Source organism: Oncorhynchus keta, chromosome 3 (assembly GCF_023373465.1).
Source record: "Oncorhynchus keta strain PuntledgeMale-10-30-2019 chromosome 3, Oket_V2, whole genome shotgun sequence".
Classification (NCBI taxonomy): domain Eukaryota; kingdom Metazoa; phylum Chordata; class Actinopteri; order Salmoniformes; family Salmonidae; genus Oncorhynchus; species Oncorhynchus keta.
In genome coordinates this window covers 18,073,546-18,098,425 of record NC_068423.1, presented here as the reverse complement: position 1 = coordinate 18,098,425, position 24,880 = coordinate 18,073,546, and the positions used below count along the sequence as shown (strand labels likewise).

General features: G+C 42.2%; 1 protein-coding gene and 1 long non-coding RNA gene across 9 annotated transcripts in view; one reads left to right on the top strand and one right to left on the bottom strand.

The window, feature by feature from the left end:
* Positions 1 to 4,796: 4,796 nt before the first annotated feature.
* Positions 4,797 to 20,530, bottom strand: LOC118368245 (kinesin-like protein KIF20B). 3 transcript variants are annotated; one of them, XM_052491604.1, is made up of 27 exons: positions 20,384 to 20,530; positions 19,996 to 20,110; positions 19,785 to 19,874; positions 19,552 to 19,689; positions 19,308 to 19,446; positions 18,929 to 19,113; positions 18,773 to 18,827; positions 18,417 to 18,626; positions 18,142 to 18,325; positions 17,906 to 18,052; positions 17,639 to 17,801; positions 17,323 to 17,541; positions 17,069 to 17,187; positions 16,844 to 16,973; positions 16,506 to 16,710; positions 16,359 to 16,419; positions 16,133 to 16,253; positions 15,864 to 16,011; positions 14,602 to 15,735; positions 14,347 to 14,480; positions 14,067 to 14,228; positions 13,009 to 13,164; positions 12,076 to 12,249; positions 9,491 to 9,556; positions 9,247 to 9,379; positions 9,012 to 9,145; positions 4,797 to 8,418 (listed from the first exon to the last, which is right to left on the bottom strand). In XM_052491604.1, the coding sequence occupies exons 2-27, from the start codon at positions 20,104 to 20,106 to the stop codon at positions 8,311 to 8,313; spliced, it is 4,626 nt and encodes a 1,541-aa protein (XP_052347564.1). In that variant the 5' UTR covers positions 20,107 to 20,110; positions 20,384 to 20,530; the 3' UTR covers positions 4,797 to 8,310. The 3 variants fall into 3 exon arrangements, with proteins under 3 accessions (XP_052347564.1, XP_052347571.1, XP_052347573.1); XM_052491611.1 differs by having other exon boundaries at positions 17,069 to 17,178; XM_052491613.1 differs by having other exon boundaries at positions 17,069 to 17,175.
* Positions 20,531 to 20,542: 12 nt separating this feature from the next.
* LOC118368292 (uncharacterized) overlaps positions 20,543 to 24,880 on the top strand; it is a 4,826-nt gene continuing 488 nt past the window's right edge. The window contains exons 1-4 of one of the 6 annotated variants that reach the window (XR_004822293.1): positions 20,543 to 20,980; positions 21,072 to 21,128; positions 22,711 to 22,779; positions 22,871 to 24,659. This is a non-coding gene — a long non-coding RNA (uncharacterized LOC118368292). Of the gene's footprint in view, positions 20,981 to 21,071; positions 24,660 to 24,880 lie in introns of all 6 variants that reach the window. The other 5 variants (XR_004822297.1, XR_008088902.1, XR_004822292.1 and 2 more) reach the window with 5 other exon arrangements.

The window sequence follows — 24,880 nt, the reverse complement described above, 5'->3', positions numbered from 1 at the left end:
GCAGAGAACTGGAAGGAGAGGCAGCCAAAGGAAGAATTGGCTTTGGGGGTGACCAATGAGATATACTTGCTGGAGCGCGTGCTACGGATGGGTGCGATAAGGCGGGGCTTTACCTAGCAGAGACTTGTAGATGACCTGGAGCCAGTGGGTTTGGCAACGAGTATGAAGCGAGGACCAGCCAACAAGAGCGTACAGGTCGCAGTGGGGGGTAGTATATGGGGCTTTGGTGACAAAATGGATGGCACTGTGATAGACTGCATCCAATTTGTTGATTAGAGTGTTGGAGGCTATTTTGTAAATTATATCGCTGAAGTCGAGGATCGGTAGGATGGTCAGTTTTACGAGGGTATGTTTGGCAGCATGAGTGAAGGATGCTTTGTTGCAAAATTGGAAGCCGATTGTAAATTTAATTTTGGATTGAGATGTTTAATGTGAGTCTGGAAGGAGAGTTTACCGTCTAACCAGACACCTAGGTATTTGTAGGTGTCCACAGAACCGTCCAGAGTAGTGATGCTGGATGGGCGGGCAGGTGCGGGCAACGATCGGTTGAAGAGCATGCATTTACTTTTACTTGTATTTAAGAGCAGTTGGAGGCCACGGAAGGAGAGTTGTATGGCATTGAAGCTCGTCTGGAAGTTAGTTAACACAGTGTCGAAAGAAGGGCCAGAGGTATACATAATGGTGTCGTCTGCGTAGAGGTGGATCAGAGAATCACCAGCAGCAAGAGTGACATCATTAATGTATACAGAGAAGAGAGTCGGACCTATGGCACCCCCATAGAAACTGCCAGAGGTCCGGACAACAGGCCCTTCGATTTGACACAATGAACTCAGAGAAGTAGTTGGTGAACCAGGCGAGGCAATCATTTGAGAAACCAAGGCTGTTGAGTCTGCCAATAAGAATGTTGTGATTGACAGAGTCGAAAGACTTAGCCAGGTCGATGAATACGTCTGCACTGTAATGTCTTTTATTGATGGCGGTTATGATATCGTTTAGGACCTTGAGCGTGGCTGAGGTGCACCCATGACCAGCTCTGAAATGAGATTGCATAGCGGAGAAGGTACGGTGGGATTCGAAATGGTCGGTAATCTGTTTGTTAACTTGGCTTTCGAAGACCTTAGAAAGGCAGGGTAGAATAGATATAGGTCTGTAGCAGTTTGGGTCTAGAGTGTCTCCCACTTTGAAGAGGGGGATTACCGCGGCAACGTTCCAATCTGTGGGAATCTCAGACGATATGAAAGAGGTTGAACAGGCTAGTAATACGGGTTGCAACAATTTCTGCAGATCATTTTAGAAAGAGTGTCCAGATTGTCTAGCCCGGCTGATTTGTAGGGGTCCAGATTTTGCAGCTCTTTCAGAACATCAGCTATCTGGATTTGGGTGAAGGAGAAGTGGGGGAAGCTTGGGCGAGTTGCTGTGGGGGGTGGAGGGCTGTTGATCGGGGTAGGGCTAGCCATGTGGAAAGCATGGCCAGCCGTAGAAAAATGTTTATTGAAATTCTCAATAATAGTGGATTTATCGGTGGTGACAGTGTTTCCTAGCCTCAGTGCAGTGGGCAGCTGGGAGGAGGTGCTGTTATTCTGCATGGACTTTACAGTGTCCCATAACCTTTTTGAGTTTGTGCTACAGGATGCAAATGTCTGCTTGAAAAAGCTAGCCTTAGCATTCCTAACTGCCTGTGTATATTTGTTCCTAACTTCCCTGAAAAGTTGCATCCATCGCTATGATGAAACTGATATGATGAAACTGGCTCTCACAAGGAACGTCACAGGAAAGGAGTTACCTCTGCTGCAAACAAAAAGTTAATTAGAGTTACCAGCCTTAGAAATCGGCATTTACCTGCACCTCAGATTGCAGCTCAAATAAATGCTTCATAGAGATCAAGTAACAGGCACATTTCAACTTCAACCGTTCAGAGGAGACTGTGTACATTTGTATTTTTTCACCTTTATTTTATCAGATAGGCCAGTTGAGAACAAGTTGTCATTTACAATTGCAACCGGGCCAAGATAAAGCAAAGCAGTGCAACAAAAACACATGGCCTTCATGGTTGAATTGCTGCAAAGAAACCACTACTAAAGGACACCAATAAGAAGAAGAGACTTGCCTGGGCCAAGAAACACGAGCAATGGACATTAGACCAGTAGAAATATGTCCTTTGAGATTTTTGGTTCCAACCGCCGTGTCTTTGTGAGATGCAGAGTAGGTGAACGGATGATCTCCGCATGTGTGGTTCCCACCGTGAAGCATGGAGGGGGTAGTGTGATGGTGCATTGCTGGTGACTCTGTGATATATTTAGAATTCAAGGCACACTTAACCAGCATTGTTACCAGAGCATTCTGCAGAAATATGCCATCCCATCTGGTTTGCACTTAGTGGGACTATTATTTGTTTTTCAACAGGACAATGACCCAAAACACACCACATGGCTGTGTAAGGGCTATTTGACAAAGGATAGTGATGGAGTGCTGCATCAGATGACCTGGCCTCCACAATCACCTGACCTCAACCCAATTGAGATGTTTTGGGATGAGTTGGACCGCAGAGTGAAGGAAAAGAAGCCAACAAGCGCTCAACTATTGTAAAAGAGATTGTGTTTGTAAAATGTGAATAATATATTTAAACTGAAGGTAGAATCCTAAGTGTTATTGTTTAGTAGTTTACTCCAATTGGGGTAGGGGTGGTAGGGTTTGCGGGGAATAATAAAGGTATATTAAAAAAAAAAATGTATATGTACAGTTGAAGTCAGAAGTTAACATACACCTCAGTTTTCACAATTCCCTGTCCTAGGTCAGGTAGGATCACCACTTTATTTTAAGAATGTGAAATGTCAGAATAATAGTAGAGAGAATTATTTATTTCAGCTTTTATTTATTTCATTACATTCCCAGTGTGTCAGAAGTTTACATACACTCAATTAGTATTTTGTAGCATTGCCTTTAAATTGTTTAACTTGGGTCAAACGTTTCAGGTAACCTTCAACAAGCTTCCCACAATAAGTTGGGTGAATTTTGGCCCATTCCTCCTGACAGAGATGGTATAACTGAGTCAGGTTTGTAGGCCTCCTTGCTCGCACACACTTTTTCAGTTCTGCCCACAAATTTAAGATGGCTGTGTGGCATGTCCATGTTCAGGACCTCCCATGGATGGAGTTGAGGGCCTGGGATGCATCATGCTCAGTTCCCTATCTATAAGAGCACTTCCTGCCCCCCGTGCTTGACGGTTGGGATGGTGTTCTTCGGCCTGCTCCCCCTTTTCCCTCCAAACATAATGATGGTCATTATGGCCAAAAAGTTATATTTTTGTTTCATCAGACCAGAGGACATTTCTCCAAAAAGTACGATCTTTGTCCCCATGTGCAGTTGCAAACCGTGGTCTGGCTTTTTTTTTTAGGTTTTGGAGCAGTGGCTTCTTCCTTGCTGAGCGGCCTTTCAGGTTATGTCGATATAGGACTCATTTTACTGTGGATATCGATACTTTTGTACCCGTTTCCTCCAGCATCTTCACAAGGTCCTTTGTTGTTGTTCTGGGATTGCACTTTTCACGCCAAAATATGTTCATCTCTAGGAGACAGAACGTGTCTCCATCCTGAGCGGTATGACAGCTGCGTGGTCCCATGGTGTTTAGACTTGCGTACTATTGTTTGTACAGATGAACGTGGTACCTTCAGTGATTTGGAAATTGCTCCCAAGGATGAAGCAGACTTGTGGAGGTCTACAATTGTTTTTCTGAGGTCTTGGCTGATTTCTTTTGATTTTCCCATGATGTCAAGCAAGAGGCACTGAGTTTGAAGGTAGGCCTTGAAATACATCCACAGGTACACCTCCAATTGACTCAAATTATGTCAAATAGCCTTTCAGAAGCTTCTTAAGCCATGACATTTTCTGGAATTTTCCAAGCTCTTTAATGACACAGTCAACTTAGTGTATGTAAACGTCTGTCCCACTGGAATTGTGATACAGTGAATTATAAGTGAAATCTATATATAAACAATTGTTGGAAACATTACTTGTGTCATGCACAAAGTAGATGTCCTAACCAACTTGCCAAAACTATAGTTTAACAAGAAAGTTGCGGAGTGGTTGAAAAACAAGTTTTAATGACTCCAACATAAGTGTAGGTGAACTTTGACTTCAACTGTATATATGGGTATGTTTGGGGTCTCTTATAAATGTCCTTGTTTTTGAAAGAAAAGCACCTTTTTTGTCCATTAAAATAACATTAAATTGATCGGATACACAGTGGAGACATTGTTAATGTTGTAAATGACTATTGTAGCTGGAAACGGCAGATTTTTTAATGGAATATCTACGTAGGCGCACAGAGGCCCATTATCAGCAACCATCACTCCTGTGTTCCAATGGCAGGTTTGTTTGCTAATCCAAGTTTATAATTTTAAAAAGGCTAATTGATCATTAGAAAACCCTTTTGCAATTATGTTAGCACAGCTGAAAACTGTTGTTCTGGTTAAAAAGCAATAACACTGACCTTTAGACAAGTTGAGTTTTAGGAGAATCAGCATTTGTGGGTTCGATTACAGGCTCAAAATGGCCAGAAACAAAGATATTTCTTCTGAAACTCGTCAGTCTATGCTTGTTCTGAGAGATGAAGGCTATTCAATGCGAGAAATTACCATGAAACTTTAGATTTCATACAACGCTGTGTATTACTCCCTTCACAGAACAGCGCAAACGGACTCTAACCAGAATAGAAAGAGGAGTGGGAGGCCCCGGTGCACAACTGAGCAAGAGGACAAGTACATTAGAGCGTCTTGTTTGAGAAACGGACACCTCACAAGTCCTCAACTGGCAGCTTTATTAAATAGTACCCGCAAAACACCAGTCTCAACATCAACAGTGAAGAGGTGACTCTGGGATGCTGGCCTTGAAGGAGTTTCCACATGTAGAAAATGGTAAAAATAGAGAAAAACCCTAGAATAAGTAGGTGTTCTAATACTTTTGATTGGTAGTGTATACTGAACAAAAATATAAACGCAACAGGTAAAGTGTTGGTCCCATGTTTCATGAGCTAAAAAAAAAAAAAAGAGATCCCAGAAAGGTTCCAAAAAGCTGATTTCACTCAAAATTTGTGCACAAATGTGTTTACATCCCTGTTAATGGGTATTCCATCCTCCTGACAGGTGTGGCATATCAAGAAGCTGATTCAACAGGAAGAATTTAATGTTCACGTCCGGCTTCACTTGCAGGATCATCTGAGACCAGCCACCAGGACAGTCTGTAATAAAGCCCCTTTGTGGGGAACAAAACCAATTCTGTAATATTTTAATCATATTAATGAAATTGGAGTCAAGTCCCATATGTTCCAAAACCGACCAAAGATATTACCACTCTAGTCTATCAAAAGCTTTTTATGCGACGAGAGATTGGAGTTTTGGCTTCTGATGAAGCATATAAGATATGTAATAGACGGAGGTTATCTGAGGATAATAGCTTAACAAACCTGCTTTGGTACAAATGTACCAATTTGGGTAAGTTTCAAGGTGGGATGGCAGAATTTTGGAAAATGGTTTAATATCCGTGTATACCAAAGATAGAGGACGATAGTGAGAGCACTGGGTGGCATCCTTATGTTTAGTTAATAAAAGCTGAATTAGGGCTGCATTTACATCCAGTCCAAATGAACGGCTGTGTTCATCATTTCAGTGGACCCAATTGGTTCCAAAATGTTTAAAATATACCTCAGGAGCCATTTGCCTTTATTCATGTTATACAATACCCTTTTGAGTTCATGGAGAGAGATTTGGGTACGCTGGCTTCCTCAGTTGAGAGAAGAGGAGTTCTTATATCTTTTCAAAAGGACTCAATCTGGCTTGGTGAGGATTTACAATCAGAGCTGTACAATTCATTTCTGGTTCCGGTGGCATGTATTGAAACGGGTGGCCTATTCGTGTCTTTTCTTTTGGAAATTACTATGAATTAAATTACTTATTTCCTAAAACTTGTCATCATATTAAGGTGTAGGACATTCATTTCGTGACAAGCAATAACTAGCAGGTCTATTTAGGCTCCAGCAGGTAGAATTTGTCTGTCCACAATTCAACTGTGGGAACTTGGCGACTCTCAATACTTGATAGTTGGTAAGGAGATTGACTATCTCTGCCCTCAATTTACAATTAAAACCGGTAAATTAATTAATGGTTGATCCCTATTCAACCAAAGTGGAAAGTCTAGAGGAGAGAGCCAATCCAACAGAGGTCCGACTCCATGACCTGGAAACAGCACAAGCTAAGTTGGAAAGGATAATCAAACTCCTAAAAAACAGAATCGCTCTAAAATAATTCCTATAAATTCAATGTGCGGGTCACAGAACTTGAAATTGGTGTGGAAGCAGGCAACTCAACTTTCTTCATGAGCAATCTTTTATATAAACTGTTCGGCTGGAGTAGCTGGTTCCCATGCCGCTGATTAACATTGCGCACCGCACCGGTCAAATCTGCAATGGCTCTGGCTGTATGATTGTATGGATCCAGAGCTTTGAAGTCAAGAGACGAATTGTTTGCCTTGAAGCGGAATCTGGAGGTCTGACTTACAAAATATGCAGGGAAGAGGAGCCGCATATACCCAGACCTGAGTGCCAAAACAGAAGGTGACCTACAACATGGTGAGATCCCAACTATGCAAGCTAAACCTGAGCTGTGGCTTCATCCACCCATCAAAGCTCACCTTAACCTTCCAGAACACAACAAATGTTTTCCACTGCTAAGGAGGCTTAAGACTTCGAGAAGCACATCAAACCCAACATGCAAGGGGACAAGACGACAAAAAACAACAGCCGAGTATTGCAGAGAACAAAAAGCATGTAATCATTGGAAACATGTTTTCAATGACAACAGCAATGACAGACACAAACACTGGCCAATGTCCCATTAATTGCCCACCGGAGGCTGAACCTGACTGGCTGTGAGTGGGACCTGTCAGGGGCCCACCACAGAGAGGGGGCGAGGGGTGAGAGTTGAAATGTATCACTCTCCTTAGATGACAGCCACACCTGGGTGCCACTGAGAATAAATGACCGTGACATACACTTGGCCCCAGTCGAGCAGGATTAAACCACGCCTACTCTATCCCCCAATGTGTCCCATGTGTACTGCTCTCTGATCACGGGCTGCATCGCCAATGTACATTGACAAAAACGTATGGCATTTGCCATGTTCCCTGTAGTGTGTACACTTTTTTGTCAATATAAAAATAATTTCTTCTAAAAAGCACAATTCAGTTTTTTTCTCTCAAACATAATGGAAAATGAGAAACAAAATGACAGTAATCACATACGTACATAGGTTGTTAGAAAACCAAAACACTGATTTCCAAAAGAGGGTCATTTTTTAAAATTATATATGTCTATACAGTGGGGCAAAAAAGCATTTAGTCAGCCACCAATTGTGCAAGATCTCCCACTTAAAAAGATGAGAGGCCTGTAATTTTCATCATAGGTACACACTCGTCATGTTTGGAGGACAAAGAATGCTGAGTTGCACCCAAAGAACACCATACCTACTGTGAAGCATGGGGGTGGAAACATCATGCTTTGGGGCTGTTTTTCTACAAAAGGACCTGGACGACTGATCCGTGTAAAGGAAAGAATGGGGCCATGTATTGTGAGATTTTGAGTGAAAACCTCCTTCCATCAGCAAGGGCATTGAAGATGAAACGTGGCTGGGTCGTTCATCATGACAATGATACCAAACATACCGCCTGGGCAACGAAGGAGTAGCTTCGCAAGAAGCATTTCAAGGTCCCGGAGTGGCCTAGCCAGTCTCCAGATCTCAACCTCATAGAAAATCTTTGGAGGGAGTTGAAAGTCTGTGTTGCCCAGCAACAGCCCCAAAACATCACTGCTCTAGAGGAGATCTGTATGAAGGAATGGGCCAAAATACCAGCAATAGTATGTGAAAACCTTGAAGACTTACAGAAAACGTTTGACCTCTCTCATTGCCAACAAAGGGTATATAACAAAGTATTGAGATACACTTTTGTTATTGACCAAATGCTTATTTTTCACCATAATTTGCAAATAAATTCATAAAAAATCCTAATATATGCCATGCCATCCTACAATGTGATTTACTGGATTTTTTATTTGTTTTTGTCTGTCATAGTTGAAGTGTACCTATGATGAAAATTACAGGCCTCTCATCTTTTTAAGTGGGAGAACTTGCACAATTGGTGGCTGACTAAATACTTTTTTGCCCCACTGTATGTATGTATGTATGTATGTATGTATGTATGTATGTATGTATGTATGTATGTATGTATGTATGTATGTATGAGAGAGTAAGAAATAAACTCTCAGACACTTTGGACCAAGTTTGTAATAATTTCCTTGCTGTTCTCGACCGTAGCTGCCTCTTGATAATGAGACGGTTGCTTTCTCTCATCTTGATCAAGACCAAGGATCTGCAACATAAGAACAAGACAACCCAATGTTAGCTCACACCAGTGGTTTGTTAATACCACCTAAATAGATAAAGATTTGACACAATCCATGTCCAATTCATCTTTTTAATATTTTCACATTAAAAGAGCAAACTATCCAAGTCCTACCTAGTCTCGCGAGGCCATCCTTCCAAATTTTGTCTTGTTGACACGAATATTAGAAGTATGGAAAACGTGTATTTTGCATTTGAATGGAAACCCTGGCTGTTAATGCTCGCATTTGATTCGCTATTACATTTCCCCTCGGGAGAGGCATTTCCTTGTTTTTCCTACCATGTCAGGCAGAGTTTTAGAAGCCGATGCAGTGTTACTTATTTGTATCTTATGCTAGCTAGCTGTTTGCAAGTGGGGAATATTTTTTTAAGCACAACCTCCGTTTGGTGCTCTACCCACATGAAATATTTATTAAGCGGCTACATGTCACTAGTTCCCATATACACTCCACCATATTCTAGTCCCTTTTATCGTCGTCTGAGGAGAACTTTCCCAGGCTTTCAAACAGAACGTGAAAAGCCTGGGCTTCGGAGGCCAAGTCCCACTCAGTTGTCACTCACCAGATGAGACGGGATGTCCAAAGGGGAGGAGATGTCGGTCTTGTACAGTTTCCTCTTGGTCCTCTTCGGTTTCACTGCTGTGTCTTTCTCTCGCTCTGTAGGTCTTCTACTTACAATCCCCATAATTGTCTTCGCTATGGAGAGATAGACCGTTATAAAATAGATTAACATTTTGGCAGAATGTCTGATGTGTGTGCAGTACAACAGTGAAGGAGAACAGCCAAGTCTTGCTAACCTTTGCTTCCGAGCAGACTTGGGGAACTCTGGATGAAGTCTCCAATCTTCTGGAGGGTTCCATCCTTTTTGCATTTCAGACTTGCTGGGGTCTGTTGCTTCTTCTGGTCTGCTTTGACACAGAGCACGGGCGACTGTTGACATGACGTACACACAGGTTAACCTTTACTAGTGGCTTTCAAATGAGTTATGACAAAGATCAAAGTTGTAACATATTTAAATGTTTGTCCAGATTATCTTCTTACCTGCATGTTCACTCTGTTGTCCCTCCTCAACTTTATATTCTTTTTGTTTTCACTTTCCACAGGGTCCTGAGGCACAGAGAGACCATTTTAGAATTTGTGAGAGGACACACACACACACACACACACACACACACACACACACACATGTTGTATTACAATGAAGGGCTCAATTCGTCAGGCAATCAAGTCAGAATGATGCAGTCCTTTGATGAATGTATAGCATAATTGAGATCTTAATTTCAAAGGGATCTGGTTCAATCTGTGTTATGGGCAATTCCATTGTTTGACATACTTTTGACCCACACTTGGGCTCCCAAGTGGCGCAGAGGTCTAAGACACTGCATCTCAGTGCTAGAGGCCTCACTATAGACAACCTGGTTTGAATCCAGGCTGTATCACAACTGGCCGTGATTGGGAGTCCCATAGGGCGGCGCACAATTGACCCAGAGTTGTTCGAGTTTGGCCGGTGTAGGCCGTCATTGTAAATAAGAATTTGTTCTTAACTGACTTGCCTAGTTAAAGAAAGGTAAAACATTATTTTATTTTTTTACATTTTAAAGTGTCAGCATCATTCAGTTACTGTGGAATTGCGCTTATACTTTTTTCCAAAATAACTTAAGAAAGGAGGAATTGCAACCAGGACCTTGAAATACTATCCAATCTGTCACGAGACTGGAATGTGAAGGGATTGCGCCTGTAGTTTTCCAGGTTCTCACGACTGTTTATAAACCCATTATCTGTTGGCATTACTCTTGCTTCTTTGGCACAACTCAACCCTGCTGAACAGAGAAGGGTGCTTTTAGGTAGTTTCTCAGTTTAGCGAGAGAGAAGAGATATTGACCAGGTTTACATGCACACCAATATCCCATTATTATTCAGGATACGTAGGATAAGTATTCCGTTTGAGTCAACGCATATAAACATCATATCCTGTTTAAAATAACCCAAATAAGCTTGTATCCTGGTTTTGAGAAACCCGAATAAGATGCTTGGGAAATGCTGATCTTCGACGGGATACTGTGGCATGTGAACATCTTATCCAGTTCACTTTTTTTCAGCAGTCTAAGTATCACATAGTACCACCTTTTGAAGTTCAGATAGAAAGAGTAATAGTTGGAATAGTAACTTATGTGGAACGGACTGTATGCCTCTGATAATATTAACTCCTGCAGAATGAAGTGCTTCTTGCAGTAAAATTAGAGACCAAATGTTAATTTGAGAAATACCTCATTTGAGAAATACCGTGAGAAAATGCTAATGCACGCTTAGAGACTGTATTGTATAGGCAAAAAAAATGTTACCGTCATTAAAAGCTGACTTAAAAAATAAAATAAAAAACTTTCAACCACAGAGTCGAAGACGAACTGAAATACTACCAGAAACATCCCAAATAGTTCACAGCTTTTCATTTCCTTAAAACAAACTGATGTAATTTCAACATTTTTGCACGGAAACATCTCCCCGGTACCTAAACGTTTTCGCTCTGCGAGAGAAACAGAAATGAAAGACAACTTTACCGATGTCAACTAGATTTTTGATGCATTCATTCTATTGATTTATGACATCATTCTGGTGAGCAAGGCTTTATTTTGTATTCTAGATCATCAAGTAATGACAAGGGAAACTGCAGGTTTCTAACTATAGACTACATGGAACTCTTCCACATCAAGTAACTCAAGCTAGCAGTAAAATCAGATTTATAAACACTGATAAAACACCTCATGGCACAACGCGGACTGTAAAACCACAAACATTGTAATACCGTACATTTTATATTGTACATTTGTAGTGACAGCGTAGTGATGTAATAACTTCTTGTATGATGCATTGTTTTGTTTATGATGTAGGCCAGGGGTGTCAAACTAATTTTGCCGAGGGAGGCCCGCATTCGTTCTTCAACAAGGTCCGGAGGGCCGCACGGAAAATTGGTTATATTTCCTATACATCAAAACGTTTGTTTTTGTTGTTGTAGGTTTTCGTTTCAGTGATTATTAGCGAGCTGGACAAAAAAAAAAACTGTACGAATGCAGGTCCATTATCATTCATACACAGTTTCAGTTTGGTTCTTGTCATTTGTTTCTCAAACCACCCACGGGCCAGATTGGACCCCCGCATGGGCCAGATTCAACACCCCTGATGTAGATGGTTAACTTGTTGTTGTTAAAAACCTGTTTGGACACCAGGAAGAATATATGCTGTAAGAGTAGGTGCACGTTAACACCTTATCCTGAATAAGACCTTAACCGGGAAATGAGCAACTATCTGGAATACTGTGTGCATGTAAACATGGTCACTGTCGTGTTTGTTGTGCATCTGCTGCTTGCTCTCTGGAAGGACTGGGTTCTGGGTAATACCCAGCAGTCTGTTGAGATGTTCTCATCCTCTCACATGCATGCACAAGCACAAACAAAATAAAAAATGCAGGTCAACCCCAGGCTTTCCATGTCTAACATTTTGAGGAAGTGTAATGAGATTCAAGAGATATGCAATGTTATGGTTTTCAGTAAAATTAACTTGAGATCTGCCGGACCTTATTTTCAGATATTTTATCTGTTATCAAACACACACTTTGATCTGATCTGTACCTTCTCCATCTCGTTGCCTTTTCTCTTCCTGGCTGAGCGGGTGATTTTGTCCTCTCCCTGCCTCCGGATGTTCAGCTTGTTGGGTTGCAGAGTGGTGAATTGGATCTCCAGCTCTGGTTTGGGGAAGCGATGCTCTCGGCTGCCGTCTGTGGACACCTCCGAGAAGTCCAGTTCCTGCCCAGACAGACAGGCCAACATTATACACACAGACCACAAAATATAAAATAGGAATGTTCTTTTTACACCCATATTGGGATGAGTCCAGGGGCTAAAATGAACACCTGCCAAATGCTGGGAGATTTTTGAATTATCAGGTAAGATGTCTACATCACCAGCCATGTTGGTGGGTGGTCAGGGCTCCACATTGTGAGCATTTCACTCGCATATGTGAATAAAAAGTCTAGTATGATCACATTTATAGCTAAATAAATGCTGCAGTAGCTGTTTTCAAAGTCTTTCTGCGCTGCAACACTGCCTGGCTGGGGGCTGTGCTTACACATGTGAAGCGCTGAGACTAGGACTAAAGGAACAATTAATCAAAAGGCCACCTGGACTATTTACATTGACATCCCCCCCGCCAGTGTTTTTACACTGCTGCTACTCGTCGTTTATTAACTATTCATAGTCACTTTATAAATTACCTCGACTAACCTCTACCCACGCACATTGACTCGGTACCCCCTGTATATTGCCTCGTTATTGTTATGTAAATATCGTGTTACTTTCAGATAACATTTTTTTTCAGTCGGCATTTCACATTAAGGTAAAAAAAAAAGAAGAAGAAAATCTACCTGCCAAAGTGGCGGGTGGACCAAAAAGTTACATTTAGGCCCTGGATGAGTCTATCCCTGATGTTGTGGCTGAAAAATGACAAGGAAACAGTCAACCACTCAGTTTGGGAAGCAGCCCAATGATTCTCTGATCTATACTGACCTCTTGTGTTTGGAAGTTGGCGTGCTTGTTGAGCTCTCTCTCTTTGTCTGCTTTCCTCTCCTGGAATTTCTGCATCTCTAATTTGAGGGCCTCGACTAGAGAGCCACTCTCCTCCCTGCTCTCTTCTTTCTCAGAGGGCTGCTTTGGCAAGGTCTCCTGAAAACAGAATTATTAGCATTAGAGGCCGACAATCCTTATGGTGAGACATACTGTCAATTGCGCCTGTCTGAACTTGCACCAACTTTCCCTGCAACTACATATAATTTCATTGGAAGAATGTGATAAGACATAGGCTGGTAATATTCTGCTGAAGAGGTCTCTACACTACATCAGATGTATTGAAGATCATGCGACTAGGGCCTCCCGAGTGGTGCAGCGGTCTAAGGCATCGCAGTGCTAGCTGTTTCACTACAGATCCTGGCTCGATACCAGGCTGTGTTGCAGCCGGCCGCCACCAGGAGACCCATGAGGCGACGCACAATTGGCCCAGAGTCGCCCGGGTTAGGGGAGGGTTTGGCCGGCAAGCATGTCCTTGTCCCATCGCACTCTAGCGAACTCCGTGGCAGACCAGGCGAATGCACGCTGACACGGTCGCCAAGGGTACAGTGTTTCCTCCGACACATTGGTGCGGCTGGCCACCGGGCTAAACGTGCGTTGTGTCAAGAAGCAGTGCGGCTTGGTTGGGTTGTGTTTCGGAGGACGCACGGCTCTCGACCTTCGCCTCTCCTGAGTCCGTACCGTACACAAGTTGCAGCGATGGGACAAGACTAACCACCAATTGGATAACACCAAATTGAGGATTAAAAAAACTACAAAAAAGCAACTTGAATATAAGTGATGAGGTAAAAGGTTTCCAAGAAAAACTAGACTGTCACAGAAACTCCAAAATGCTATTTCTGTGACCTTATTCTGTACTCATTTCATCAAAGGAAGTTCCCGCTGCACATTCACTGCCTACGCACTCAAACTGTTAAGTACTGCGTTTGACCCAGAGACGCCATTACAAGCCCAGCAGTTCGAATGCGTTCATTATTCAGAGTCAGAATGATCCCATTTACCTCTTCAGTCTGCAGCTGACTACAGCGGAGCTCTTCTGAACACCCTCTCAAGAACTCCAGGGCCAGGCACGGACTCTTCTCCTCCTCTGGCCCATTGGCTACCTTCATCAGAATGGCCTTGTCTTCAAGCCACCTCTCCGACTCATACTGTTCATTAGACAGCTAGGAGGATATCAAAAGGAATGGTTACTTTCCTCACCACGTGTGCGTACACCGTCCCATCTCAGACAGAAACGTAAATGGCCGGAGTTTCAGGAGGGACGTCGAGTAGTGATCTTACCCTCAAGCTCTCTTCGGTCCGTTGACATTCCCACTTCACGTTCTCACACTGGCCGGGACAGTCGACGAGGACATGGGAGGACTTGGCACCGTTTGTGTTTTTCTGTAGGCAGCCACCCTTCAAACTTGTCAGCTCTTAAATCCAAAATTGAGACATTCCAGACAAATCCACTTAATGTTTTTGAATGAAGACACACGTTGAAATCAATGGGGGACGGGGTGGGGGGGAATTCTACAAAAGTGTATGACCACTCACCTTCACTTAAAGCCTCAATCTCTTTCATCTTGGCTTCCAGAATCTGCTCTTGTTCGGTCTGTGTCCTCTCCTGCTCTGTCAGTGCAAGACGCATGTCTTCAATCACCTTTTCCTTGGACTTTCCATGACTCTCCACCTCCTCCAGTTTCCGTTGAGCCTCTTCTAGTCTCTCTTGCAGCGCTCTGCACTGGGCCTTCATCTCAGCCAGCTGCTTCTCCAACTCTACAACCCTCTCAGAGCTGCCTCCAGAGGCCTGCACCTGCACCTCCAGGTCCACGATCTGCTCCTTCTGGTGGCCTGACACCTTTTTGAGGTCGGCGTAACTCTTCATAATTTCGTTTGAAGCCCCGTTCTCTAATTCGTAGCCCTGTAGGTTGAATTGGGCCTCCGACCACTGTGTCTCCAGCTGGTTGCAGAGTTCCTCCTGTCCAGAGAGCTGCTCTCTGACCTGGTTGAGCTCCTGCTCCAGGTCAGCTATCCGCTGGCTCTTCTGAACCGACTTCTCCACCAAGATCTCACACTGCCTCTTCATGGCATCTATGGTGTCATGGAACTTGGAGTTGTTCCTCTGTGCAGAAGAGACCTTCAGTTCCTCCGTATCCTTCCGGAGTCGTTCTGTTTCCAAAGTCAAGGACTCAATGGTTTGGTATTTTTGGTTGGATTTGTCTTTAAGACCCTTCGAGAGTGCTCTGGCTGCTTCTAGCTCCTCTGGAAGCTTGGCGGACCTCTCAGTCTGTTCGGTAAGTTCTGTTTGGAGAGTTTTCACCGAAGACTCCACTTTCAATGATGTCTGCTGGAGCTGGAAGATGCCGTTGACCAGAGCTTTGTTGTCTTTGGAGAGCCTGGCTGTCTCTTTCCTCTCTTTCTCCAGCGAGGCCATAACAGCTTCACAACAATCAGTCTGCTCCTCCAGATCATCGCTGAGCTTCTGGACAGTATGTTCGAATGAAACCCTCTCACGTTTGAGCTCTTCAGCGACTTCGTTCTTTATCTCTCCTTTGACCGTCTCCAACTTCTGAACCGTCGCCTCGTTTTCTTCTTTTAACTGTGAAATGGTTATGTCTTTTTGGCGACATACCACCTGGAGTTTCTCCAACTCGTCTGCCAGAATGAGACGCTCGACCTCAAGACTCCCTGGAGAGAGTAAAGGAGAAGGTCAGACAGATACAGAACTCTATAAGTAAATGGAAACATAAGGACTATTAGCCTGATACAAGATGAAACCCTTTTCATGTGTTTGGGGGGGGGGCGACGACGACTACCTTTCTTCAGGGCAGGCTGATCATCAAGCTCTTCCAGGACTGCATGGCGTTTTCTGCCCTCCTCAGAACTGGGACTGTCCCGGCTCATACATTTACAATTCTGTTTCAAGCTCAGGATCTCCTCCTTGATGGAGTCAACCAAGGCCCTCTGTTGACAAAAACATATACAGAGGTTCTGTGATGGATCATACTACATACACTTCAACTGATAACAAAGCAACCCCACATATGCCATTAATACAGGTGCAAGTATGAAATAATTTACTTACATCCCTAGTTGAAGCCTCACTATTCTGGTCCATTGCTTCCTGCAGCTTGGTTATCACATTGTCTTTCTCATGGCAGGTTTCCACGAAGGCCTCAAAATTCTGCATCTGAGATTCCAAATTCCGCATGCAATCAAAATATGGAAAACCATAAAGTCTAACCCAACCTTTCATTCAGTGCTCATATGCAACAAAAGACATCAGGCATCAATATCAAGCCAGGCTTACCTCCTTCGCTTCCTCTAGCTGTCCGCACAATGTTTTCATTTCAATGCTCATTTCGGCCATTTCTGTAAACAGAAGGAAAACACACTTGAGCTAAATACAGAATATTTATCATGATCAAATCCCAGTAAGTGAGACACATTATACATACCATTGGTTTTGAGTTTGAGTTGCTGTTGGGTCTTGAGGAGCTCCTCTGATAAGTCATCCACTTGCTTCATCAGGCTGGCCACAGTGCCAGGTGACTCAGGAAGGTCCACCAGGCAGGTCTGTGCAGCCTCCGCATCCCTCCTGATTCTAGCCAGGTCGTCTCGCATAGTGTCAACGATCCCCTCCAAGAGCCCTACCTTATCCTCCTGTGATGGAAAACAAAGATATCAGAACTAAATTAATCATGCTATTCAAACAAGAACAGGTAAGGATGTTAGTGGTGAAGTTGTATTTTCTGCCAGATCTGATATTATGACCTGTGATCTGAATGAGACTTACCCTTGTTGTTTCCTTGTCACAAGAGACACTTGCACACTCGCTGACACTCTTGCCGACTAAATTTTTCAGGATTTCCAACCTCTTGTCCACTCGGTCCTCTGTGATCTCCCTCTCTTTCGCAAGACGCTCGCTGCAAGACCAAAACACTGTACAGTCAATGCATCTACAGACAACAGCTAAGATTGACAGCTCTTTTAAAGAGAGGGAAATGCATTGCCTACTTACTTGTAATCACTTTCCATTTTAGAGAATAGCTCCATGAACTCGATGGTGACCTCTTCACGGATGTGAGACTCCAAAGCCAATTTCTCAGCTTCCTCCTTCAGAAGCTTCTGCTTTAGTTCCTCCACCAGAGCAATTAAAATACACAACAAAATCAATATTTAACAGTCAGTGAATATTAATTAGTATCACAACATATTGAATATGGACAAAACATTGCTGAAGTCCTCAAGTGCCATCTTGTCCTCTTCTCTCACCTCAAGAATGGTTTCCTCTGCCATTCCCTCATCACAACTTTCCTCTTCATCATCCTCATCTTCCTGCAAATCCTCCAGAGTGGTTTCCCAAGCCACCATGGAGCTCTTCCTCCTACTCCATAGGTCTTTGCAGTCAGCATTGTTGATGATGAGGGACACCTCTCTGGCAGATATCTTTGGGGCAATGGCAAGGACTGGTTTGATATTGAGGACCACCACCTGAGAGACCATAAAGAAATAAGATAAATGAGCATTTTTCCCCACCTATATCACCAACCACAAGCTTACGCTTCCTTATAAAGCTCCACCGACTGACCTTTTGGGCGACAGCGGAGAACTTGAGGACGTTGAGCGTCTCGTCGTACATGGAGGCGCATTGGTTGATGTTGATGATCATGCAGGCTTTCCCTCTACCAGAGAAAAAGCCCTGGAGGTAGTGTGTGAGCTTGCTCTCTCTGAAGGGCACATGTTGTCGGAACCTGGAAGATATGTACATAAAAGGAGCATTATATTGGTTTATTAGAAACAAACACGCAGTCAGTGTGTGTAAAAGCATTCATCTCTATACAGGTCAAATACTCACTTGGCTTGCTGGTTGAGCCTCAGAGTGTTGATGCATTTGCCCAGAATCAGCAATGAGGTGTTGATGTTGCCAGCCTCTTTTAGCTGCACTCCTTTATTCTGAGTCCTTCCACATCTCTCCGATCCAGCCAGATCACACAACGACAACCTTAGACATAACACACAACCATGAATAAAAACAGGACAAACTGGAGAAGAGCAAGGCGGAAAAAAACACGGAATAACTTGGTCACGTACTCGCTAATTGTGTGGACTCTGGGTACACCAACATCTTCAATACGCAAGATCCGAATGGAGAATATGCTATGGCTTCTGCTGGAGACGTTGTTGAGCTTCGTGCAGGAGAAACTCTGGTTCTTCTTTCCGATCTTCATGATTTTGTACGCCTCCTCGAAATTGTTTACTTGAACCCACTTTAGAGCTACAAGAGAAACCATGTGTATGTTCTGTATGAACTGAAATCCCATAGTATCTAGACTAATACCTCGCATATTCAATCAAAGGGATATTACCTTTCACAAAGGTGTTGCCATTGATGTCCTGGGACAGCCGATGGACGGTTCTCCTATGTGAGCCATTAGGAATGGGCTCCAGTAGGTCGTGGATATTCTCATTGTAGATTTCACAGAAGGACACCCACACAGAGTATTTAGTGTGAGAGTCCACATCCAGGCAGAACCTGTCTCCTTCCCCCTGATCACTGACATCGCTTAAGGAAGAACCTGTCAATCAGACAACAAATCTTACATTGATATAACAACAGTGTCAATTAAAGTGTTTATTTGGTGTCAAATTGAGTATCAAGAAATTCTCAAAATCCATAGCTGCTGTACTTAAAATATTCAAAGCCTGAAAAAAAGTTTCTTACCCTCCAGTATTGTTGACCTGCAAGTGGAGCTCATCGTACTTTTCAGAAAACCACACTGAAGAAAAGAAAGATGTAAAGAAAGTAGTCAGACTCATGTACATTTCAGAGAGAAAGCAAAGTGGGCATTGTGCATGAGGTTTTACTGGTAAACCTCACCTCCTTTGACAGTCTCAAGAGGTTTAGCTTATTTGTAGTCTCTTCATCTTGCTGGAACTTTGTGAGCCTGGTGAAGTCTCTGCATCGATGTGGTTTGACATCGTTCCGCGTGTAGACTCTGCCCTCAATGCTGTTGAAGATCACGTTCAACGACCTTGGCAAAATTCCACCATCACTCTCAGGGCCTGGATGTAAAAACAGATTAAGGGTTAAAAAGGCACAATGCCAAAAGTGTTTAACATGAAGCTGTATCTGTCACACAATTGTTTTATTGTGGTGAGCGGCATGTATAAAACAGAGGTCAAAGTGCACATTGGAAACATGCAAAAAAAAAAAAAAAAGAGTTTTTTATAATAATAATGATTCAATAGATTCTGACCGAGTAATGTGAATGTCTTCCCAGCGTTGGTGACTCCATATGTGAAGACAACAGAATTCCCTCCTTCTAGAACATCCCTTACCAGACGTTTCACTGTGCCATCAAACATCTGCCTCTGTGTAGTGTCAGGGCCATACACCTGGCACGGATGGGGGGGGGGTAAAGAAAAATGTCCACACTAATTTCTTAGAAAAAGTACATCTTTACAAATAGCTACTAATCAAACAGCCAGCGAAGGCCTTACCTGGGTGAACTGAAATCGTTGGGCTGTCTGAGAGACTGGTTTGTCACCGTCTGAGTGACTGGTTTGTCGTCTGGTTGATAAAGAGGTTCTAGGTGCCCTGAGTAAAACGGTGTCTGGTGGCTCCATGGAGACACATTCCTAGATTCAAACGGAGGAAAAGGAGTATGTACCACAGCATTCGGATCAATCAATAATGCTCCTTAGTATACTGAATGTGTGTCATGGAAAAATACCTGAGATTCACCACTTTCATTCTCTTCTGCGGTAAAGGGACGTATCCTGAGGTAGGCCCGCAGATGCTCTTTCTCAAATAATACAGAATCCTGTAGGCAGATAAGTAGACAGCATTTTATTGGGATTTAGTTAAAAGATGAAGCTATGAAACAAATTCCTACATCTATCTATATAGCATAACAAGTTAACTCGTCACATCAATAAACAAACCTGTGGCATTGCAGATGGAATTGCACAACAATCAGCAAACAAATTCTCTCTCAAATCCTCAACCACAATCGGTCCCACTTTCTCTGGTTTCTTGTCCAAACACGTATCCATCACTCTAAAAGACAGACATTTCACATTGTTTATGATGTCCTTTACTCTTTTGATACAAGCATTTCGCTACACCCGCAATAACATCTGCTAAACGTGTATGTGACAAATAAAAATGTAATAAGCTAGCTAAAGGCTAGCCGTTAGCTAAACTAGCTAACTAACGTTGCGTCACTGGAAAGACGACATAACGCGTTGGCTTAGAGAGTCCAAAGGTTATGCACCTATCTTTTGTAGCTATACTTATAAAAACGTTGAAATACTATAATAACTGACATACTGTGTATTTTTGTATTCACACAAACATTGATCTGCAGTCCTCTCGATCTGGTTCCAAACAACCTGGCCGGTATAATTTTCAAACTGGACCAATCAGACAGCATGCTGCAAGCAACAACCGGATGCGGAAATATAAAAAACGACATATCCCATAAGGCATTTCAATTAACTCACTGTCGACATGCAAGATAAAAAACGAATTCAGAATGTTATTGCAACAGCAGCGCACCGTAACTATGTTTGATCCTTTTCACATTTGCATAACTGTTTAACTAGCACAAACCTTTGTGTATAAAGAAGACCATGGCTGCCTGGATAACGTTATGTTAGCTAGCAGCTCACCGTAACTAGCTATGCTTTTATCTTCTCATTTGCAAAACTGTTAAGATAACACTAACTTCAGATTCGTCTTTGCTAACGTCTACGCGCTAGTTCATCGCTTGAGGCAATCCTCAATATGTCGTCGTACGATGGACCAGAACTAGCTGAAAGATGTCTTGATTGATTTGCTAATCAAGTACTGTAACGTTGTCATGTTTCAGTTGGATACTCCACAGTTGCCATCAATTATGTGGTTAATTTGCAACAAAAGAAACAGGTAGGCTCGGTGTTCCCTGTTTTTATAACTCGCCAAGTCAAGAGAGCTGTCCTCGCCTTTGTTAATAACATTTGTTTGCTTGTGTTTACAGGGAATTGGCCAACCAAAATGTGTCTCAGAGCTGTATGATACATTTCCCGTAGTGCAGGTAATGTGGAGTAATGTTGATGTATAAGGTAATAGTGAAAAATAATGAAATAAGTATCATAATACTATCATAATGAAAAAGTATCACATTTCTCCATGTAGTGGGATAATAACTAAATATATATTTTTTTGCACAGGGTAAATCCAGAACAATCAAGGTTTTAAACCGACTGACTGTTGTGGCCTCAGACCCATCACACTTTGAGTCCAATATACACTGTATAAAACATTAGGAACACCTTTTGTAATATTGAGTTGACCTCTTTTGCCCATAGAACAGCCTCAATTAGTCATAGCATGGACTCTACACAAGGTGTCAAGCGTTTCCACAGGAATGATGGCCAATGTTGACTCCAATTCTTCCCACAGTTGTCAAATTGGCTGGATTTAGGTGGTGAACCATTTTTGATACACACGGGAAACTGTTGTGTGAAACCCAGAATCATTTCAATTCTTGACACTCAAACCGGTGTGTCTGACACTTAATGTAAACTCACCCCATTCTGTATAAATGTGTGCAACCACGACATTCAAAAGAGGCTGCAAAGAAAACTAATGGGACTGTAGCGACTGTGTTGACTTCAAAATCTGGGGTGTGAACTACGTTTCTATTCAAGCGTTGATCGACATGGTAATGGCTCTATAGTATTGGAGAAAAGTTGAGAGAACTGACCCTCTGTTACATCGTGACGTGTCATGCTGTAACGTACAGCAGGCGTAAAGCTACTATTTCTGTCTTACAATCTCTCCACCAGGTGTAGCACTTCTTTCATCGTTTAAAAACCAGAAATGGACAGTGACGGGGTAAGGGGGATACCTAGTCATTTTTTGCGTCGTCGCTGTAAGCGATCATTACTCTTAAAAGACAATGTTTACTTCTGAAGATCACTTTAGCACCGCCCTAAAAACCTGATTCAAATTCGACACAGACCTTCAAATAGGTATGTAATGACCCATTATATTAACTCTTTATAGTGTTTTATTTACATTTTAGAGGCGATAAGGTGATAAATTGGACAGAGTTTTTCCACAGGTGATCTCTCCGTCTCACTATCACTCATTGGTTTCACTTCCCCACCTGTCATTTTTAAAAAGACCCGATGGAGCTCATTGCCTTCTTGAATTATGCAGAAATGGGCAGCGTGAAGGTCATGTAATTTATTTTGTTGGAAAGGGGAGAAATTGTGCTTTACTATGGTATTAACATTACAATTGATCTGGAAGTATAATGTTTTTGGGGCGCTAAAATAAGGTCAGTTGTACGGACCAAGGCGATGTACAAAAGTGAGTGAGTTTACGTTACTACTATACCCCATTCAAAGGCACTTAAATCTTTTCTTGCCCATACACCCTCTGAATGGCGCACATACAATCCATGTCTCAAGGCTTAAAAATCCCTTTTTGACCTGTTTCCTTCCATCTACACCAATTTTAAGTGGATTTAACAGGTGACATCAATAAGGGATCATGTCTTTCAGCTGGTCAGTCTGTCATGGAATGAGCAAGTGTTCCTAAGGTTTTGTATTCTCTGTGTGCAGTAGAAGTTTAAACATTTAAACATAATAACATCTGTCCCTTGCCAGAGACAAACTGCAGAGTACAAAGCCTATGACTTAGTGGCTGTCTATCCTAAAACAGAGAAGTTTTTTCATGTAAGTACATTTTTCAGCATCATTATCCACTACTGACAATGTATGTTAAAATAACCTTCTGTTCATTTTGGTGTTCTACTTGTTTCAATAGGCAGCTTGCATGACATTCGATGTTGACATCATCTGTGTAGCAGTGACAGAAAAACAACCCTTCTCCAGTAAATGGGGTAAGTATGTATACAGTGCCTTGCAAAAGTATTCACACCCCTTGGTTTTCTTCACATTATATTTTTACAGCGGGATTAAAATGTATGTTTTTTTTATCAGCAATCTACACAAAGTACTGTCAGTGGAATTATTTTATTTTTTTAGATACAAATTCATAACTACAATATAGTCATTGCATCAGTATTCATCACCTTTATTTTGGCTAGGCTAAATTAGTTCAGGAATAAAAATTTGTCTTAAAAAAAATCACATTAAGTTACATGGACTATGTCAAATAATAGGGGTTGACATGATTTTTGAATGACTAACCCTTCCTCTGTCCCCCATAAATACATCTGTAATATCCCTCAGTCAAGTATTGCATTTCAAGCACAGATTCAACTACAAAGACCAGGAAGCTTTTCAAAAGCCTCATGAAGGGCACTAAGGTTATATTGCAAAGGAATACACTTTTTGGCCTGAATGCAAGGCCTTACGTTTGGGGAAAATCCAACACATCACTGAGTAACTGCCTTATTTTCAAGCATGGTGGTGGCTGCATCGTGGTATGGGTATGCATGACATTGGGGAGTTTTTCTAGGATAAAAATAAACTGGGTGGTGTTAAGGACATGGAAAACCTGGTTCAGTCTACTTTACACCAGAGACTGGGAGTTGAATTCACCTTTCAGCAGAACTATAACCTACAACACAAGGCCAAATAATGTTCCTGACTGGCCAAGTTACACTTGACTTATCTGCTTGAAAATCTATGGCGAGACATTTAAAATGGCTGTGTAGCCATGATCCCTAACATCTTGACAGAGCTTGAAGAATTATGAAAAGAATAATGGACAAATATTGCACAGTCCAGGTGTGAAAAGTTCTTAGACTTACCCAAGAATCGATGCCAAAAGTGTTTCTGACATGTATGGACTCAGAGGAGCTGAATACTTATGCAACAACTATATTTTAGTTATATCATATACTAAATATAATTTCTTCCACTTTGACAGAGTATTTTGTGTATCCAAGGGGTCTGAATAGTTTTGCAAGGCACTTGTCAGTATTTGAATTAACAACTTATTTGGTGACTCACTTGCGTCTTATTTCTTTTGGTTGGAGTGGATACCTTTTTTTATATACAGTAAAAGTGATGTAACTTATTCTTGTTGAAAGAGGTGTGTTCATTGAAATAAGTTACGCACCTGCAATCCGAGACTCCACCTTGAGAAGATACACCATCGCAAATTCCATCAGTCTCGTGGAGATGTGCAAAGGAAAGGTAAACAAATACACCCATCGCGGTTCATTGTTCACCTGTTAATCCACCTGCCATTTTCAAACGGTGTATGTAACCACAATCTTTCAATTAGAATGTAACTGTGACGAGCGGGGCAGAAAAGGTACGATAGAAATGAGATGTTGTCTTACCAACTTAGATGACAATCACATGAACCTTGAGCATGTTAACATCATCCTGAAATGAATTTTACTAATGTAAATGTGTTTTGTGTCCCTCCTCCTTGTTCAGTCCCTTGAGTTGAGGGGGCCCTACAAAATACATTACCTTCTACAGTACTTGATGTAGGCTACTAGAATAGAGTGCAGACTTATGCAGGTGTGATGAGGCCAACCTGTGTCCGTGCGGTTGTCCTGAAAGAGGTCCAGAGGCCTACTTTTTTGGCAAATCTGCAATCTCCACCAACTGTCGTGTTGTCCACTTACATGGAGGTGAATAGGATGCTGTTTATTGATCGATCAATTCAATACGTTGGGGTCAAATCACAAATGTTATCTTCACTTGGGCTACTCACTGTCCCATTTAACCATCTATGGAATGTTATTTTTTTGTAATTTATCAAATAACAGTCATTAAACTATATTTACTACATAATGATCAGTCTCAAAGCAGAAGTTGTGGCACAAGGGAACCAATTAATGTACTGTGTTGT

Bases quoted from the DNA above. Each gene is read 5' to 3' on its own strand.
- LOC118368245 (XM_052491604.1), bottom strand. From the start codon at position 20,106: ATGGATACGTGTTTGGACAAGAAACCAGAGAAAGTGGGACCGATTGTG. The intron at 19,875-19,995 runs GTTTGTTTATTG...ATCTGCCTACAG, and splicing joins TTCCATCTGCAATGCCACAG to GATTCTGTATTATTTGAGAA. The intron at 9,146-9,246 runs GTTAGCAAGACT...ATCTCTCCATAG, and splicing joins AAGTCTGCTCGGAAGCAAAG to CGAAGACAATTATGGGGATT.